Consider the following 20324-nt stretch of genomic DNA (forward strand, 5'->3'; position numbering starts at 1 on the left):
CTGCCCACTCCTTGTCAGCCTGGCTTACTGCATATGGATGACTATGATAACTACATCCCCTGCTCCAGAGAATATTTCTTTGTGACCTGAGATTAGTGCAATGAGCTTGAAAATAATGTCTATTTCTGCCCCTCTCCCCTTCATCTTTAGTCCCTCCGTTTACCCCTAATTAGGTAAAGCAAGTATATCCACAGTGTCTTAATGACAGGCAAGAGGTTAAATTCGTAGCTCTATGTCAATGGGAAAGGCCATTTCTGGTTGTAGCCACAAGGCTTCAGCCACTGCCCCGTCCCATCCAACATCATTTTTGATAACTTGGATAAAGAGACAAAGATGCCGATCTTATTCAAAGACCCAAACCTGAACGGTATTGCTCATTTGGTAGATAATGAAATTATATTTGAAAAGTACCTCCTTGAGGGGGAAAGATGTGTCAAAAACAACTAGATAAAATTTAACCAGATAAAATTTATGTTTGAAAAAAATCGGTCTTACTACTACAGGATAGCATTCGAATCCTTCACTGTAATTCAAGAAAAAAAAATTCTGGCATTATAATTGACTGCAAGCTTAATATAAGCAAAGGCAGGATGCAATCACTTGTTTTAAAGAAGCAACTTTAGGCAGCGATGAAAAAGTGGCAAGGTCAGAAGCAGCGTTCTACTGCTTTCTGTGTTGCTCTAGACTGTGCCGAGTCTTGGTCCTAAGCCGCCCGTTTTACTAGGAACTTTAACGATCTAGAGAAAATTCAGAAGGAATAACTGGGGAATCATGAAGCCATCTCAGCCGAGACTGAAGCAGACAAAGATGTTTAGCCTCTAAGGAGACTCTATAACTTGTCTTCCAGAGTGAGTGGACATTTCTCGATCGTTTCAGACAAATGGGGAGAAAATATGGGCAAGGTCACTCTACGGAAGCATATTCTAACAGGAGCGACTTCCCAAGAGTGGACCGTGTCACCTTGGGGAACAACGAGCTCCCTGAAAACCTGCTGAGGCCGAGTGGCCAAGGATATTGTAGGGTAGGTTTCTGCACTGGATTCCGTCGTCCCTTCCAACTGAAATCGTCTGATGTATTCAAAATATTTGTTAAATGACTCCTACTGCATTTTGTCCTGTGGTTTATAAATAAGCCATGGAAAAGAAGAACGAATCAAATGCAGGGAATTTGCTGAGACTGGAGAAGAGGGATCCAAGAGGCAGGTTAGGCTGTGCCTTGAGGAAAAAAAGCCAGACGATGACACACAGTCAAAGTCAGGGAGACTGTCGAGGAGCAGCGGTAACACTGCCCTTTGCATGTCATCCTTGCTTTTTGTTTTTTTTGTTTGTTTTGTTTTAAGCCGACCCTGCTGCTGCAGCTGAGCTCTGGGCAACAGGGCCCTTTTCCTGAATGCCTAAAAGGCCAGTGGGCAGAGGACGTAGGTGCCTGTTGGCACAGGAAGGCCGAGCAACTGCAGTGCAGTTGGGCTGAGCACAGCTGCGGTGGGCATGTACGTGGGGCGCCCCGGTTCCGCATCAGAGGAAGCTTGGCCTGTCATTATTCCCGTCCAGAAAAGGTGTCTCATTGAAAGCAGAAAAGACGATAAAGTCAGTTGCAGATTCCAGGTGGGCAAGCTGGCACCAAAAACATCTCAGCCTGACCAGGAGCAGAACAAGCCCTCAGAGGCCTTAGACTAGGGAGAAACTGCCCTCCCTGCGGACCCCTTCTCCTGGGCCATTCCTTGAGGACTCATCTTCAACCCAACTCCAGGCAAGGGAAGGGCTCTTGGGTCACATTCTTTCCAGCTGTCCCGAGGACCAACCCAATTGCAAACGACACTCTCTTCTCTCTCTTAAGCTTCACTATGGCTCCTTCCAACTCATGGGATTGTATAATTATGGCGATTATAGCTGATGGCTTTTTTCCTCTCCTCATCTTTTGCTTTCAAATTCTTCGAGGCCTCTCATTAAACATGGCAATCCTGGTAAAGTCAGCAAAATTTTAATAAGCTAAAGAAAACCTGGTCAGAGTTGATTGTTACCATGTTCTTCTAAATAGTCCTTTAAAACTCTGTCAGGCACAATTGGTTTCTGGATATAAGAAGTGGGGAAGAGAGGTATGGGGACCTAGGGTACACCCAGACTTTTCTACAGGATTGGAGAACCATTTTTCACCCTGCCCCCTGGCCTTTCTCACTTGCGCAAACAGCGTGGTGCCTCTGAACCTTCATGCCTAATGGAAAAAGACAGACTGTCGAGCAAGTATCAAGGGCCTGCCCTTCCATCACAGCAGATTAAGTTGCCAAATGGAGATAGAGCGGCCAATGAAAAACTCAACCCAACCTTGTAATCTGCAGCCAAACCAGTGGGGAAATTCTGATGGGTTCTGTCTCCAGGACGATACTGAAAAGTTCCATAGTTGTAACTGTGTAAGGGAGTCAACCATTAGCCTTTGTAAGTGATCACTGTCCAGCGGTCATATGCTTGATGGAGGTTTCCTTGGTAATGACACAGATGCAGAGACTGTGTCATTTGCGAGCCCTCCGTCGTAGCTTTCCCAAATCGTGTCTAGGTCTGTGGAACATTATGAAAGGGTTACCAGGAAGCAGGGTGGGTAGAGTGGCTGCCACCAGAGCCTCCTAACCTGCCTTTTAGCAGCTTCTCTCAGGTTTGGCGACAGTGTCCCCTTTTTCTCCATACTCCCTAGGGCCTCACAGATGAGGCACAGCAAGGTGCATCTTGCCCGACCAGAGTGCTTTTTGAGAGGCACCGACTGGCCCCTCGTGGCTGCCTGCCCGGAGCCACCCAGACTCTCGTTACTCCATCAGCAGCCAGCCACGAGGGGTGTGGCTGAGCACCACCAACCATCCAGGGTTAAATGTTGTCAAAAATCTGGCAGCAACATTTCCCCCAGCTGCATTCTCATCCCCGACTGTAGATGGCCCGCTGGCTTTGCCCTCTGAAAACAACATCCCTTTTGTGCCCACTGGAATGTGAGGAAGTAGGAGACAGGCGGCCACAGGTGAATCCTCTTTCTCCACCTGACATTGGAATAAGACCCTGGCAAGTCGCTCACTTGTCCGATGGGTGTAATGAAGCCTACTGCATGGAATGTCCTTTGGCACTGTACGAGGGCATGACAACAGTGGCTGCCATTTCCTGGGGGCTCACTGTGTTATACTGTGGGTGTCCGTGTCATGCTGAGCTTGGCCTGAGAGGGACTTTGTTCTACTCCAGTTCTACCACTTAGCTGGATGATTTGGGCAGCTCCTCTAAGCCTGTTTCCTCATCTGTAAAAGAGAGATAAGAGTAAATGATTAAGTGGGAAAAAAATACACAAGGTGCTTAGTACAGTATTTGTAGCGTATGCACTCAAGTGTAGCTCTTTGTATTATTATTTTCATTATTATGATATTATCTGCAGCCATGCTTACTTCTTATTGCCTTATTTAATTTCCAATAGTATTCTGCGAGGTGGGTATCATATTTACTTTACAGTTGAGGATGGTTTGGTGGGTATTTCATATATGACAATGTGTACAAAGCACATTTATTTTTTTAGTGCCCAGCTCCATGAACTATTCAATAAATGTTAGCTATTATTATTAGCTTATTTTTAAAGTCGACCCAGAGAGCTGGTTCCTGTTTTCCCTGGGTACAGAGGGACTGTGGTGCCCAGCAGGCCAGCTTCTGCCTTGCGGTCAACTTCGCAGGGCCCCTAAGCACTTCCAGGGAAGCTGTGGGAGCTGTGGGGCTCGTCGCTGTGTGGTGCAGGGAGGTGGAGAGGTGGGGAAAATGTTGCATACGTCTCAGGATCTGGCTTTTGCCTCCTACTGAGCCGCAGGACCTACGACGCCTCCTGCCTCCAGACACAGATCAGGAATAGTTCTCCCCATGGTAGGAGCATGAGAGCCAATCGTCCAGATGTAGCACTGAGCACAGCCGAAACCTCATTCCCAGGAACCCTCTCCTCTCAGCTGTCTGCCTGCCTGGAGCCATCCTGAGCAATACAGCCTCAGCAAGCCCAGTTGCTCCATCTGCCAAATAGACAAAGGCTTCTATTTTTTAACCACGTACTACAAGGTAGGGTTGTTGGACGAGTCAGGAGCAGGTGGCAGAGGATGCTTTGAAACCTCAATAAACCAGACCTTTGGGGTGCACGCTCCTACTATTTGTAGTATCAACAGAGACAAAAGCAAAGAGGTCATTTCCACTGACATGAATGGCTTTTTCCTGGGGAGAATTCAGGTTTTATATACATATCTTAAGGTAAATGCTTTAAGTTTGCAGTGTTTGTCAAAGATTGACATCTCAGGAGCCTAAGGTTAATGCTCAACAGCCAATCGCATGGTTGCTTATGCGCCTTGCATGAGATGCTTATGTAAGTGCCTGTGGTGTAAACATACACATGAACATGTGCACAGCTGTAGTCACAGGTGCATGCGCTGCCTGCCTGTTAGATGCCTCCGTGTTCAGTGTATGGTACGTGTGTAACATACGCTGCGGACCTGCATGTCGTCTGCGCATGGATCGCATGCCCGCCACAGCTGTGTGTGTGTCTGGGCAGGGGTCCCCCTAAAGCCACAGGTCTTCATGGTTTCAGCTGGATAAGTTATTCTTCACTTCCCTTCCTAAAAACACAATTGCCTAGTGCTGCTGGCGCAGAGTCAGAATGGCCGCTGCATTTCACCCCCGAGGTGGCTTCCTTCCAGCAGTGGGTGAGTGACCCCGGCGTCCCCACTCTATAACCTTCTTTGGGATCCTTCTGCACAGAAGGTGCTCCAAAACCCGGAGGAGATGATCTGTTTGTCTGTGGCCTCGTCTCCGCCCACCACTCCCGTACTCGCTCTCTCGTTCCGTGGACAGTCGGTGGCACACATTTTTTGGTGTTCCCATTTTTCCTGCCCATTTTTGCACCCATAGTATTTTCTTTCTAAGAAACAAGGAGCTGAGGGGTTCCAGAAACAACACTGAGATGAGTCCATTGTCCCAGTGGCAAGGTGCAAATAATGTCTTTAGGTATTAATCCTATAAGTTGCTTCCCCTAGACCCCTGGCAGAGCAGGATAGAAAAGCCCACCCACCTTTGAAGATGCTTTTAAATGCAACGGCAGCAGCCTTAGGCTTTATGCCTCAGATATGGCTCCCTCCCGTAACCATTCCTTCGTGGCCTAAGGCCAAGTCCTGCTGGAAACTTGGCAATCTCACATTCTATATAGTTGGCTCTAACAGGAGTAAGGCAGCTTTGTCTGCCCCTCCATAGGGGAGAAGGCTGGGCAGCCACCCACCCACTGTCCCACGGGGACCAAAATCATCACGGTGACATGTGAAAGGATCTGTAGGGAAGTAAGAAGGTTCTCAGTGGCTAGGAATTCCATAGGCCCAAGTTTCAATGCAGAGATGTATTGAAAAATACAGCTTGACATGTCCTCTGCTATACTTTTTCAGGTTAGAAATACATATCTGATAAATGCCTGCCGAACTGCATTCCTAGTGGTAGAAAGGAAATGAGCCAGCCCTCTGCGTATGTGTTCAAACGGACATGGACATTCATGGAAAGATTATGCTCCTGGGTGGTGGGGGGTGGTCAGCATGTTGACTGCCTGTGCCTTTATTGTTCTCTGCCTCGGTAGCTGGCTTAACCAAGGACCCTAACCAATGAATATGTTTTGGGTGAACGTGTTTGCAGGAGATAAGAAGTACCCTTAGGAGGGTAGAGTTAGAGTCCTTGTGGGGCCTCAGGAGAATCACACACTGGCAAGGAAGTGACTCCTCCTGCTATCTCATCTGCAAAACTTCAGCAGCACCCTCCACTGTAGCCATGGTCAAGGCTCACGTGAACTTCCTGGTTGGAAAACAGTAGCATCAAGTTGTTGCCAATAGCAACGCGGCCATGTCCCTGTTTCCTTGAGCCTTTGCCTAATTTGGAGTGAACCAGAGCTGAAATGCCAAAGTACATTTGGGGAGGAGGAGGAGAGGAAGGGGAGGCATTCCACATGCTACCAGACACAGGCTATTGAGGGGCCTTGAGAGGGGAATGCCTGCCTCCACTCCATTTCTGAGTCCGCCAAGAACTTCCTGCAAGCTGTGTATACAAAGAGCATCTGCATTGTTTAGTCAGAACTAGAAGGAGGAGATAAGAAAGATCTGGTAGAAAAAGGAGACACTTCTTGCGCAACCAGAGAAAAAGCGATAAGAAAGCAGGAACGCACAACTTGCACAAGAGGCTGGAGGTGTCCGTGCTGGGCATTGTGCTACCAGTGTGGAGCCCAGCTGCTGAGCCCTTGCCACTCCTAGCATGCCTGCCTGTTTCCAGAATTGTCCCAGCACTGCTGGAGACCATGAAGGAAGGTCTCCCAGCACCCACCAAAATGGACAGGCAGAGGCTGGCCTCTGCAAAGAGTCCTGTGAGTGATGAGTATGATAGAAGGCAGAAGTCTGAGATGCCAGGAACAAGCCCCGGGGAGGGATTCCCCAGCCTAGCTGGGGCACCCCAATTCAAGGTTCTGATTGGAGTTGGTTCTAACGGGAGTAGGGCAGGTGTGCCTGCACCTCCTTGGAAAGGTAAACATCACACCTGTTTCTCGCTTCCCTGGGAAGGTTGCTATAGAGATCCCAGAGGCACCAATAATGCAGGGCCACAAACGGAAGTGGTAGCTTCACCTGGCCTGTCCAGCAGCCACCACTGTAAATCCATATGCACCAAATAGAGGCGACTGCATCTCAGCTCAGCACAGTAACCAAAGTCTCACTTTGCCAGGCTTGCCAGACAAAAGGTGGCACCTTCTGTTTCTCAGGATTCCCAAATATGATGAGGGAAGCCCTTTGGGCAGGGCAGAAGGGCCTGAGATGGGCTCAAGCGTTCCTGAGAGCTACAGCTTCTTTCTCAGTGAGGGTAAGAAAATCATCCTGTGCTGCCCAGAGAGGTCACCTGGTGTGGGTGGATGTGAAGAAGTTCGTGGTCGCTGAGCGTTTCATCTGCCTCTTTTCTTGAGAGTGACAGTCACGTACAGTGTAGAAGGTGTATGGATCATGGAGACCAGCCCACTCATCTCCACCACTGACTAGCTGTATGCCCTCAGGCAAGTGGCTTGAGCTCTATTTAAGCCTGTTCCCTCTTCTGTCCAGTGAAGGTTAGAGTAATACCTAACGGGCAAGGGTGGTGTGGACATCAGCACGTCTGAGACTCTGGAAAATGTCTAATGTGCCTGACACACAACAGCTGCTCACTGTTCAGTCAGTGGGCAGGAGGTGGGGAGGCCGACAGTAGTAACTGTCCTTGGCAGCTCACCTGTGTCCCTGTTCATGGGACCATCCCCACCCTGCCACCATCTAGGTCTGGGTGAGTTGAAGAGGAGGGCGCTTGAGAAGGGAGGATACCTGTGAGATTGATCCCACCCCCAGTGGGCGGGATTAAGAAATTCAAAATGAAAATCTCTGGGGAATGAGGGGATAGGCTGGTCCTTTCACATTTGGTTCAGATACCTTTATTAAATTAAAAATATTTTTAAAGAAAAAAAGCACTGGTAGTTGCCAATACAGGCTGGAGTAAAGTGTCTGAACTTGCTTATGATCCCAGTGACATTTCGTGGGAATAGCTTTCAGAAGATGTGACAGCTGACAAATTCCATAGACCCACCATTTAGGTGGCAAAACCTCATTTTTTAGACCACTGTACATGAGATGGTGTGTTGTTACAAAGGAATCCATTATTTTTATTTTGATCGTATTCCTTATTTTTAACAGGCTTAAATATATGTTAATGTATATTAATTCTTCAGCCAGTGAACTTTGTCTTATTCAATTTAACCCATCTCTTGATTTTTTTTTTAATTTGGCTGTTGTTTTATGTTTGTGGTATCTTATATTTAAAAAGTCAAATAAAGAGAGTATTTTAAAAGAAAATAAAATGCCCTTCAGCTCCTGAGAGAGATCTGAAAGTTGGCAAGGACCTGTGAGTAATACGGACCCAGGAATGGCCCTTGCCATGGGGCTCCCGCCCCCATCCGCTGAAGAGTCAGAAAGTCAGAAACAGCTGCTCAGGCCCAGCTCTGCTGTGGGTTAGTGGCGTGTAATCTTTGGCTTGTCCCATAACCTGATTTCCCCATTTTGTCTGTTCCACCTCGCCTCATGAAGTTCAGTAGAGGGTGATAAGAGATCAAGAGTTCAAAAGTTTTTTGAAACTGTTCTGTATTAGGTTTGGATTCACCTATCATCTCCCGCCAGAGTTTCTCAGACTTCTAAACTATCCCAACCAATGGCACCCTCTCCCCGGTTTTAAACATCATCAAGAAAGGAGATGCCACGGGATTCCTTATGCTCCCTTTTGAAATCATTCCTGCTGCTTTGCACAGTGGAGAAAAGGCTTCGGGGAGGTCACACAATGGAGTCAGACAGGTCCTTGTCCCCTCCCCTTCCTGCCAAACCCAAGTCAGAGTCCTGACCTTCCCACCTGGCTCTTTAGCTCCTGACTGCTCTCCTAGGAATGTTCCCCCAGGACTGTGATTGCACGCTTACTCATCATTAATGGCCTCGAGGATCACCTACTGCTAGGTGACCTTCCTTCTCCTTGGGAGAACAGCTCATCCCTGGGGCCTCCCACTTCTTGCCTACTGAAGCCACTTGGTGAGCCTTGTTCAGCAAAACACCATTTTTCAATAGCAAGAATGAAAAATGTTTGTGTGTCACAACGAGGTGATAAGTTGGGATCCATGGAAACTAGAAATAGTGTTCCAAATGAATTCTGTTGCAAGTTCTAGTCCCCCTCGTGGAGGAAGCTTGGTTTTTATATATTGGAGGAGAAGCATTAAATTTAGCTAAAAGGCAAATTAGCTGAGACAGCAACTACAGGAAAGTAAGGAATGGGAAATTTCAGAGCAAAATGTGACAGCTGGGATTTTTTTTCTTTTGAGGTATAATTACACATGGTTCAATGAATTTGTATGCACCAGAGTACCCTACAGCCCGTGACCCTGGATAGTTCCCTCACGCCCCTCTCCGGTCAGTTCCATCCTGCTCCACCAGAAGCAACCATGGTTAATTTCTATCCCCATAGTAATGTGGGTTTAGACTTGATGGACTTGATATCTGTAACTTTGGTCTTAGCTCCTCTGAGCAAATCAGCAAGAGAATTTCATCGGTAGCTCAGATGTCTTTACTCCCTTAGCATTGAAAAGGGTCCTGCCTGAGCCCCTAGTGCTTGGCTCCGCTACCCCCAATATGCCACCTGACCCCAGGGCTACTCTCTGAGCCACAGCCCTTCTCCTACACAAAGAGTTTAGCATCAGTCTCCTCCCAGGTAAGTAAGTGGCGGCAGGTCTTGGTAACCTAGATTGTGCATGTTTGTTGATTAATATCTGCAGGTGCAATGCACAGAGCCACAGCATGTCAAGCAGCATGTTGATTTTCCTTAAAGCGCTGCACAAAAGGTTAATTCTTTTTGTGCCTTTCCTTTTTAGAAACAAAAGATTTCATGATCACATTCTTACAGGCTTCTAGCCATCAAGATGGCCACAGAGCTGAAATGATTAGTCAGGGTGGAGGGTGGGAATTGAACGTGTGGGCGTTTGTGAGCCCAGCACTGAGCCTGTGGCCCATGAAACTGAAGGATCCCGAATTCCATTGGATTAAATTTTGTCAAACGTCTCAAAGGTGAAAAGCGCTTTGTATGCAAAGCTTTGGTGTCTCTGGAATGTTACTTCTGCAGCTCAGTTCTTAATGAATGTATGTTTTTTCACTTGGACAAAGGCTGCCTGCTAATAGCATTTTCAACCACCTTCAGCTGCTTGGCTCGGCTACGCCAAGGCTTCAGGCTGAGCTGGCTGCAGTTTCCCGGCACCATGATGTGTTCCCAACTGACCGGCACTAAAGAACATCACACACTCACATCCTGAAAAAAACGGCTTCCCCTGTAACTATGCAAGATGGCAGGCAGAGTGAAATTATCCCTCCCCTTCCTAAGTGTTTCCTACAGAATCATCCAGACTAGGCAGCACAGGGGTGAAGGTGGGAGCTCACCTCCGTCTGGTCAGAGCAGGTAACTCTGGAGCTCCCAGCAAGCCCCTAGCAGAATAAACCTTGGGGCAGCTCATCTCAGAACACAGGTAGCCTCTGCTATCAGATTTCACTTTGATCCCTGAAAACTACAGGAACCTCAGCTCTTCAGAAGGGAGGCAGCTGCTGAGCCAGTGTGATTGCAGGATTTCTTCCCTAAAGCCGGAGGCCAGGCATAGAGCCCTGCCTGCGTCCTGCATGAGTAACCACCTTCCAGCCTCACCCGGGAGGTCACTGCATAGAAGACAGATTGCAGCTGGGCTGAGCTGCCCTCCTCCAGCCGACCCGAACCCTCATGACCTCCTTTAGCAGCAGAACTGGCATTTGGTAAATGCATGAGTGAAAAATGCCAAGGAGCACCACCTGGATTGCTGAGCAGTTGGGAGCAATCTCAGGCGTCTCTCTAGGCTGGTCTGCTGCACCCCCTGCCCCTGAAGTCCAAAGAAATAGAAGCAGCTAGGGGGAGGGGAAGGGCAGGATTGATGGGTTGGCCACAGGTCCTTGGAGTCAGAGCTGTGAGGCTGAGCTCCAGGATTTAGGCAGGAAGAGATTAATTAGTGCCTTCAAGTCCAGCCCAGCCCACTCTATAGAACTGGAAGGTCTAGAGGGTGGGGGGCCTCAGGGTCAAATTCAGCTAAAACAAATAGTCACAATCCTCCAGAAATAGACTCTTCAGCCTTCCTCAACCCACAGCCCCCTCTCCAGCCAAAATGACCTCACTAATGAGGAAGAAGCTGTAATGAGGGTTTGGATGCCTGGTAAACCTCACCTTCTTTGTCTCTGGGCTTTTAACATACACACTGGAAACAAACTGTTTTTGCAGAAGCTTTAGTGATTTTTTTTTTCACATCTGCCAACTAAATCAGAGCCCCAAATACTGCGTGTGGCAAACCTGGAACATATATCTGGGGACATAGTGTGTGATTTGTGGCCCTGGCGGAGGAGGTGTGGGGGTGGGGAGGAACCGGGATTTGACGTGGTCACCGCAGTTACAAGGAGCACCGAGAGGAAAGCAAAATTCCTTGGTGCCTTTCATACGAGCACGGGGGAGAGGGGGTGGGGGAGGTTCGTTAGAGCTCTGGACCACGAGGCCCCAAGACTCATCAGCTCCGTATTTCCCTAGAGAGGACCTCACACACACACACACACACACACACACACACACACACGTTCTCACACACACACACACATACACACACACACACATACACACACACACACACACACACACACACACACACACACACTTCCTGCCTTCAGGCCTGCTTCCAGAAGGCACAATCCCAGGTGAACCAACTGAATGACAAATGCCTCAAGCTCCATCTAAGAAAGGGCAGTCAAAGGGAGTGCCGGCTACATGTGTGTCTTAGAATCCAGGACTGGCGGGAGTGCTTGAAGGTCAGCCTCTGCTGGCTACAAGTTATTGTTGTACCTATCCACCCTACACAGAGGAGTAGCCATCCTGTTTTCAGTGATGTGCAAAGACTAGCACTGTAACCCTCTAGGATTTTTTTTAAAAAACTGATTAAAAAATCCTTAGCCTAGTAGAAATGTTCCCTGCTGCAAGCTGAGGTTAGTATATTTGAAGATTCAGATACGGTTGGTGATGGGGGAGATTCTGTGTGTGCGCACATGTGTGTGTATTTTAAGATAGGAAGGAAAAATGAAAAGTTTATCTCACTAGTGACAATGAGGAGTGGGAGAACGTGAAGATAGTGAAAGGAAGACAGGGGGAAAAAAAGAGCAGGGGGAGTTAGATGCAGACTTTCCAGTAGCTCCTGAGAGCAATTTCACTTCCGGACAAGCTCCCCATCCATGCCATCAGAATTCTCAAAGTCAAGCTGGCATGTCCCTCCATGGAGTGTTAAGCCAGATGACATGTTGTCCTGCATCCAGCAAACTCACAGCCCATGTCGTTTATTTGTTAGATATGCCCATTATCCATCAATTCATCAATCAGCAGGTTTATTGAGTACCCCACCAGGCTTCACAAGCCTGATCAATTTTTTTAATTACATCCAGCTTACACGCAGCCAAGCCCAGTAAACAAGCTGAGCCTTCGCACCCCACTTGGAAATGAACATGAGAAACTACTGGCCCTTGCAATCTCCCACTACCAAATACTGCCGCCTGTGCTGACGAGCAATTGTGTGCTGCCCTTCGCAGATGGCAATGGTGTCACTGACCCCCTGTCAATAACAGGATGGGTTTTGAGTGTTTTCTCAGACACAGTGATCAATCTGCTTGGGTCCAGCCACATTGTCCTCTAGCCCCGTGTCTGATGCTATGGATTTCTGAAGAGGGGAATGGGAAATGGGCTCAGACCACATCAAGGGAACTGAGCAGAATGACTGAGCCTCACTCATCCTCATCATCTCTCCCCTTGTGCCCACATCAGAGGCTCCTCAGCCACCTCCTCCCAGGTGTGTGAACGACTGGCATTTCGTAGGCCCTCTGTGCCTCATGCACCAGGCCTCATGGCCTGGTTCATCTTCATAGTTTCAGGAATAGCTACATAGGTTGTAAGTAAAGGGTATGTAGAATTCCCGAGGTGGAGGCCTTGGGGACCACAGAGGGGGAGCTGAGATCACGCGAGACAGCAACGGCCACTGCCCCGGGTCCTGCCGTGGCACCCGGTCACCAGCCCAGGCTCTGAGCTGCAGCAAATATTCCTTTCACAGGCCCAAACTGGGTCATCAAGAGGACTCAAAGCCTGTGTGTCCCTCCTGCATTTCAAACAGGATTCCTAGGTCTTCTGCATTCTTAAGACTACTAGTTAATTCATTAGTTTCTAATCATCCAGATCCTTAGCCAACATCTATTTGGGTCAACCTACCCTCCCTGATCTTAATACTCCCCAGTCCACTTTTTCCTTCCACGCTTGAATAAAATCAAGTTCAGGGACAGCCCACAGGCAGGCATTAAGAGACACTCTAAGAGCTGAAATGCCTGGCTTGGGGTAAGTAAAATTCCCACACTCCAGAAAGAGTAGGGCAACACACCCTCCTCCCTCCCTAACCCGCCCCAGACTCCTGGTTTTTCCAACCGTCTGCCGTTAAGGCTCCCAAATCCAGAGATCAAAGGGTTCAGGTGACTAAGTCATTCAGACTCCATGGCTCGTGCAATTAATTCACCTGTCTGGCTCTCTGTCTCTGTCCCTCTGTGCGTGCGTGCGTGCGTGTGCGCGTGTGTGCGTATGTGTGCGTGTGTGTGTGTGTGTGTGTGTGTGCGCGCACCTGTGTGTGCCTCTGTCGCGTGTCTCTGCAGGGAAAGTCGCTGGCGGGCAAGCGCCTCACGGGCCTGATGCAGTCCTCCTGAAGGTTCCCACCGCAGGGCCGGCGCCAGAGGACCACGCGGGCAGGAGGCGGCGCTCCACCTCCGCGGACAGAGTTTCCTTACGGGGAGATTTGGTCACTGTGAAAGAGAAAGAGTGAGGGCAAGGAGAGGCAGCGGTGGGGAGATTCGGTGGGCGAACGAGGAGACCTGAAAGAAAGAGTCCACAGAGCCTGGGGTCGGCCCGGTAGAGGCCCCTGTTTACAAACGTCTGTCTCTTCCTTGTACAGTTGTGCGCCGACACCCCGTTCTCTGAGAGGTCCTTATCCCTAACTCGTTCAGGGGAGAACATCTTGCGGGGTGTTGTGACTATCACTTGAGATTATATTCTTATTATCATCACTCATCCGGCTGTCTGGGGGATCGCGCCGCCCAGCAAACGCAAGGACCGTCCGGCCTTGAGCACAGCCAGTGTTCCGCCCCATCTCCCCACCGTCTCTCTGGTGCACCCACAGCACCCAGCACAGTTATAGCCACTGCGTCCCCCGCCCCCGCCCCTCCTCCTGCCTCCCCCTGACACCCCCGCCCCGGTCCCCGTGGCCACCTGACCCCACGCAACGCGTATAATCACGCCGTCAGCGCTGAGCGACCTCGGGATGGCTGCGCCTCCCGTTCCTTCATCCCATTAGAGGCCAGCTTCTGAAGCGGTCTCCACAGGTGTGGTGGCTGCCTTCTGGTCCTGTCAAATGCCTCAAGGGTCCAACACCAGAGAAGCACTAGTGTAGATGAAAGAACTCGTGGATTAACAGTGATGAAGATTCTGACCATCTCTTTAAAAAATTATGATTTCGTAATTGATTCTGTTTTTGCCCCTTTCCTTGGTTTGTTCCCTCACGTTTGACTCAAAATAAACATGGCCATGAACTCTGGGGCCATTGGGATCCTCCCCTCCGGCAGCCCCAGGAAGGTTCCCACTGGGGGGCGGGGCACTGGGTCACACAGCTGACAGCCCCCCCATTGTGGCATTCTTATGGTAGTAGCCCCGCCAGCTGAGCCAGGTCTCAGTGATGCGTGAAGCTAGAGGGGCATATGCTACAGAGGGTCTAGGCCAGGGCCAAATGGTTCTCTGATGGCCGAGCAAAGCCGCCCCCCTAAACAAAACCAGTCATCAAGGGAAAGAGCAGACAGAAAGCAACACCTGCAAAAACCTGCGAGAGATCCACTTGTATTCCCTTCGTGTGTGTGTCAAACTGCTCATCCGCCAACTTGGCTGTGAGGTAATGTATGTGAAGTACCAAGTCAGGTGCCTGACACATAGTAGGTGCTTAGCAAATGGTAGCTACTACTCTCATTATTGTCATTATCATGTGTCTCTCATGGGCCTTTGGACAGAGCAGTATTAAGCAACATGTGTTTGAATTCAGACCCTCACTCCCCCACTTGCTATGACTGTCCTCCTTTGACCTATTTTTGGCCATAGGTGAAAAAAATCTCCCGTGGGAATGTATAAACAGCAAACATAGAAGCAAAAAAGCGATCTCTGGCATTCCTTTGCTCCTATAGGCAAATTTGCCAGCTGGTGACCAAAGGCGCATAAGCTTGTTTGCAGACCCTGCCTCCTGGGTGCTCCCATGAACCACCTTTCCAACCCCCACCCCCATGCCAGGTCGTGTCTGATTCTACCGGGCCCTGTCCCCAGGGCACCAAGTTTTCATCTATCACAGACAGGCCACTGGGGGCAGTAAGGGTCTTGATTAGGGTTGTACCCTTTTGGGTTCTTGACTACCATGCCTCAGTCTCCCCTGCTGGCAGTAGTTGTTCTCTCTTGGAGATTCAGTGGAAGTTAGATGACATATGCTGAGTCCTCAGAGTGTCTCCAGGGGTGGCGCTATAGACCCAGGTTCTCATGAGGCATTCCACACCACCTCAGCACAGAGCCTGGCGCTTGGCAGATATGAGATGATGACTGAAATAAAGCCCTAGCCCTTGCTGTGGGGTATTTTGACCCCTCCTCTCCTCCCTCCACCCTTTTTTAATTCCCTTGCTTTGCACACAGACCTCTTGTTTCAGAACCAAATTGCAGTTCAAGTTCCTTTGCGCCCAACATTGCCCAAAGAACGCCCCTTGCTGCCAATGGTCCCCACGCTGTGCTGACATGGAGGCGCAGGGCATGTGGACAGAGGAAGTTCCAGAACAGCAGGTGCCTCTGAGCCCTCAGTTATCCAAGGCAATGGCCTGGCTGCCTCTTGCTCTTCCCCATGACTGCAGACAGGACGGAGTTGGCTGCCCTAGCCACTCTGTCTGCTGTTCTTGAGTGACACTGACCTGAGACTTGATTCACCTTGGAGGTCCCCAGAGGGCCCGCCCAGAACCAGAAGGACTGTGGCCTTGAGATGGAGCAGGCTAACAGCTTCAAAACACCTCTGGGGACATCCAAAGGAGAAGGCTAGCCAGCAGGCTCAATAGAGGTAAGGGTACTTTAGAGCAATAATCCCTTCATCCCAACCGCCACCAGGCATGCCGGTCCTGTGACCACCACTGCAGTAGATCACGCCTAACAACAGAAGGTGGCATGGGGTTGCTCCACCCAGTTGTCCAGTCCAAGCTCAGTCTACTGTGTAGACTCTAAAACGAACGTATACCTGGAAAATCTGGTCTTGGCCAGTTCCTTGTTGGCTTGGTCTGCACAGCCAAAAATTCAGACCAGATTAAATGTTTGAAGGCAGTTTCGTAGCAAAGCATGTTCCCCTGCCTCCAGAAGCTTCCGTAGCTCCCCTGACTGGGCACCATCTCTGGGCCCCAAACTCTTCCCAATGAGAGCTCACAAGACAAATATGTTGGCAGCCCCATGGCCAAAGCATCAGGACAGCCTTAGAAGCAACCACTCACTCATCAAGACAGACACACAGATACCAGGTGTCGGACATCTTACTGATACAGCCTTGGCCTATGTGGGAAGAGTAAAACCTATAGGCTGACACAGGTAAATGCCCAGCAGCAGCCAGAGGGCCAGGCCTGCACAGCAGTAACTCTTTGAGCTGGAGAGAGGGCTCCTACTTTACCAGAAAGTAATGCTTTGATCTCCTGGGAAGGTGTTGCTGTACCCCAGGAACACAGTAGGGCCCAGCCCACCAGTGCAGTCGGCTGACAGTGCCCCCAGGCCACCACTGCTAAGGAGTCAGGCCAGTACCTAGAAGGGAACTCTCACAACTCTGAGTTGCTTCTTGGACCAGTGAACACCTGGAGACATGCTCTAGGGACTTTTCCCCTGGAAGGATTGCTGGTGTGTTCAAACTACCTCACCAACAGGACGCTGAACCAGGAGCCTGCTACCCATCTGGCCCCTTGGCTGGGTGTGAAAGTTGATGTCTTTCCTAAAATGCACCCATCTCATTGTGCTCCAAATGCATGGACTTCAAAAGCTACCACTAAGAAGCCTTACCAGAAGCTGGAAAGGCTTGAGGGCTGTTGGTGTTGGGTCTTGCAAAATGTATTAGAGGGAGGTATTCCAGCAAGGCCCTGGAGCTGGAAAGCCTTGGTGGATGGGGAGGTGGACAATGTGCCGTCAGCCTCCAAAGGGGCTGGCTGCGTTGAGTATGTAGCAAGGACTATGTGTGGCACAGTCCAATAGTGGCCAAATGAATCCCTGATAACTCACCATGGGACTCTCTGAAGAGAGGCCTGTGCTCATGTAACCATGGCAACAGCAGACGCCAGCAGCCTACTCATTAGTACCACCCAGTGATAGGCATTTCCTGGGCACAATCCAGGGGCCATAAAGTAGCAAAGTAGCAAATGTAGCAATAAGAGGCCCAGTGCCACAAGGGACAGGGTCCAAATGACCCAACCTCGGCCCTCTTCCCATCCCCAATGAGGGCTCAGAGCCAGTTTCCGTCAGCTGTCCAGGAGCGAGGCCCTGCTCCACACCCAGGGCTCCTGGTCTGTATTCTCTGCCCACTCACCGCATGATCACAGACATGTTGGAATGGCCTTCTCATAGTGCATGTGGTTCTCATTAGTTTATTTTTCTGGAATTTGGGGATTGGACCCCAGAACCAAACATGCTGGTACAATCTAAAAATAAATGACTTGAACCCACTATAATTCAGCTATTTCTGTGTGGCTCCATGGTTTGGAGGTTCATTGGGCAAAATGTACCTGAAAATCTACCACCTTTCCCTACTCCCCACTCCTCACCCTGCTCCATTAACACACGTGCACATCTACACTCAGCCTGTTTCCCCCTCACTCCCAGGCAGGATGCCAGATGTCTAGGGTACGGGACTCATCCTGGTAGGTTGGGACGGTGGTTTCACCAGAAGGCTGAAGCCCCTGACACTCCCAGGGCTTCCTTGGCTGGGTGGTCTCTATGGCCCCCTGTCTGTGTTCAACCACAAAACCCAGTGGCCAGACCCAGTTCTGCCATTCTTAAACAAGGCCCCAAGATCAAAGTCTGCTGCTCCTTATGGGGGTCTTGGTTTCCTGAGCAACAGACAAGACAATCTCATTTCCCACTAATGCCAAAGCAGCAGGCCTTTGAAAGCCCAGAAGTAAGGCTGATAAGAGGAGGGAGAGAACAAGGGGAAGGGAACCGTGGTACTGCTGTCCTATTAATGATGAACCCGGCATCTAGGAGTTTGCTTCAGATGCAGAAATTTTGTTCCCCAAAGAAATGATCTCAGAGGCATGGAAATGGGTCTTCAGTCACACTTGCATAGCAATCAACTTCTCTTCCAACACCTGGGCCAACTCCCAAAACAACACTTTCTGCCCCATGAGGTCAAGACCAAGGTCACACCCGCAACAGCACCCGAAATGTCAGGTATGTAGCATATCCCATGGTCAGGTCCTGGCCCACCACGAACCACATTTCCCCATCCTCCTTGATCATGACCACCACCTCCAAGGAACCTGGAATTCCTCCTACGCAGCTGAGCCATTTGGCTTATTTCCAGGATCTTGGTTTAGCAAGCTGTCACTGTGTACACTCACAAACCTGCTGACCGCCAAGAAGAGATGTGCTCCAGGTCCAAAGTAGAGGGGGCGCTTTGGAGCTTCTGGCTATAAAACTAAGAGCCGTGCCCACCCGAGATTGTCTGAGATCTACTCTGACTGCTTCCTCTCTCCCACATGCTTTTGGGGACTTCTGGCGTCAAGGGCATGAGGCTGTCCTTTCCCTTAGTGCCAGCTTCCAATTGTTCATTGGTCCCAGCCTCCAAGAAACCTTCAGTACTTCTGATGGTTGTCCCTGATCCTAGGACTTTTCCTGGGACGCAGCAGCCTCCAGTTTCTGAGGCTTAGAGAAGCATCAAAGAGGCTCTCTGAAAGGCATGTCCCCCGGGCTCTGGTGGCATGCTTTCCCTCCACCTGTCTCCCCGAGCAGAAACACCCACACAGACTCCTGGCTCGCCTTACTGGGCCCCTTTTCCTGCACCAACCCCTTTGGTGCCTGCAGTGGGGGTTACAGGATCTGTCCCAGACCCTGCACACCAAGGGGCAGGCCTCCCTGGACAAGGTTTGTTTTAAAGAGGCTCAGGGTGAAGGATGTAGCTTGGTATATGCTCCAACTAGAACTGAGCTTTCTGTTAGGCTCCTACTCCCTCAAAAGCATGGCCTCAGTCTCCTCAGAGCCTTGGAGCTAGCCCAGCCAGGTCTGGCTTATTTCAGTGGACCAAAAACATCTAATTGAGAGGTTGAGCCACATGCCCCAATCTGAGCACAAGTTTCCTCATTCGTAAAACAGGGATAACATTTTTGAAATCTTATGGTTATGATGAATTAATACAGAGGGCCTGTCCCTGGCACAAAGTAAGTGCTCATGAAATGAGAGCTGGTATTAGCTGTTGCTGCGTCTGAGGGACGCACTGAGAGGTGGCAGAGATGGGACACATTTGTAAATCCCCACTGGGCAACTCCCTCTGACCCCAGGCCAGCTGTGAGGCCCAGCCTGAGCACCAGCAGGAGGCTCTGGGGTTTTTCTTTGTCTGTGCAAATAGCAGCCTCTCTTACTGCAACAAGCCCCTGGCTTTTGTCTTCCCAGCTAGGGCCTGGTTCCCTCACTGAGTGTCACTTAGATGGCCTCAATCAATAATCTTGCATTAGGCCTCAGTGAACGGCAGGGCAGGAGGCTGGGGGCTCCTCCTTTAGACCCTGAGTGGAAAATAGAAGCCAAAGTCACTGTGCACATGCTCTGAGCTCCCCATCTAGATGCCCATTTTTTAACAGGCCTTTGTGGCTGCTTCACTGCAATTTGGATTCTGAGCTCTTGTTAACAAATATTACGTTTCCGGCCAATAATTCAGACCTCGGACCTCAGATGAAGGGCTGGGCAGGGCCCATCCTCTGAGAATGTCCGGCACACACGGACACACCTGTACCTCCATGGAGGGAGTGGCCTCGTTCCTAAAATGGCCAATCAAGACAATGAAGCCTATTTTCCTCTTTTTCCCATTACATCACAGAAAGACTGTTTTGAGTTGGGGAGGAGTAGGAGGAATCAGGGAAAGAAAGTTTAAAAATGAAACAAGGCCCTGGATTCTATTCCTGCTGCCCTGCAACTCCACGACCAGACCCTCAGAAGAGAATCAGGGAATATTAGCACTGAAAGGGACTTTAGAGATTTTCTGGTCCAGCAGATGAGTGTGTGTATGTGTGCATATTTATATTTTGTTTGTTTATTGAGATATAATTTACATATAGTAAAACTCACTTTTTTTCACATAGCATTATAAATTGTGACTAACTTATACCAAAAATCAAGATAGAGAGTAACTCTTCCACCCCCAAAATTCCTTGGTACCCCTTCATGGTTAATCCTCTCTCCCCATCCCCTTTGTTCTGGGCAGCTATTGATCTGTTTTCTGACCCTATAGTTCTGCCTTTTTCAAAAGCCATATAAAAGGAATCATATAGTATGAGACATTTTGAGTCTGGCTTCTCTCACTTAGCACAGTGCACATTGTTGCATATATCAGCAGTACATTTCTCAATGTTTTGCTTTTATATGTAAAGAAACAGGCCC

The 20324-nt window shown here is 49.5% G+C and overlaps 1 protein-coding gene across 4 annotated transcripts in view; it reads left to right on the forward strand.

Moving 5' to 3' along the window:
* Window positions 1-19951, forward strand: part of RGS6 (regulator of G protein signaling 6) — a 450793-nt gene extending 430842 nt beyond the window's left edge. For 3 of the 4 annotated variants that reach the window (XM_016118656.2, XM_036239113.1, XM_016118658.2), the window contains one exon: window positions 13298-19951. In XM_016118656.2, the coding sequence (XP_015974142.1) occupies window positions 13298-13348 (51 nt within the window). In that variant the 3' untranslated portion in view covers window positions 13349-19951. Of the gene's footprint in view, window positions 1-4629; window positions 13267-13297 lie in introns of those variants that run through there. The other variant, XM_016118655.2, reaches the window with a different exon arrangement.
* The last annotated feature ends 373 nt before the right edge of the window (window positions 19952-20324 follow it).

Source organism: Rousettus aegyptiacus, unplaced genomic scaffold (assembly GCF_014176215.1).
Source record: "Rousettus aegyptiacus isolate mRouAeg1 unplaced genomic scaffold, mRouAeg1.p scaffold_m13_p_3, whole genome shotgun sequence".
NCBI classification, from domain to species: domain Eukaryota; kingdom Metazoa; phylum Chordata; class Mammalia; order Chiroptera; family Pteropodidae; genus Rousettus; species Rousettus aegyptiacus.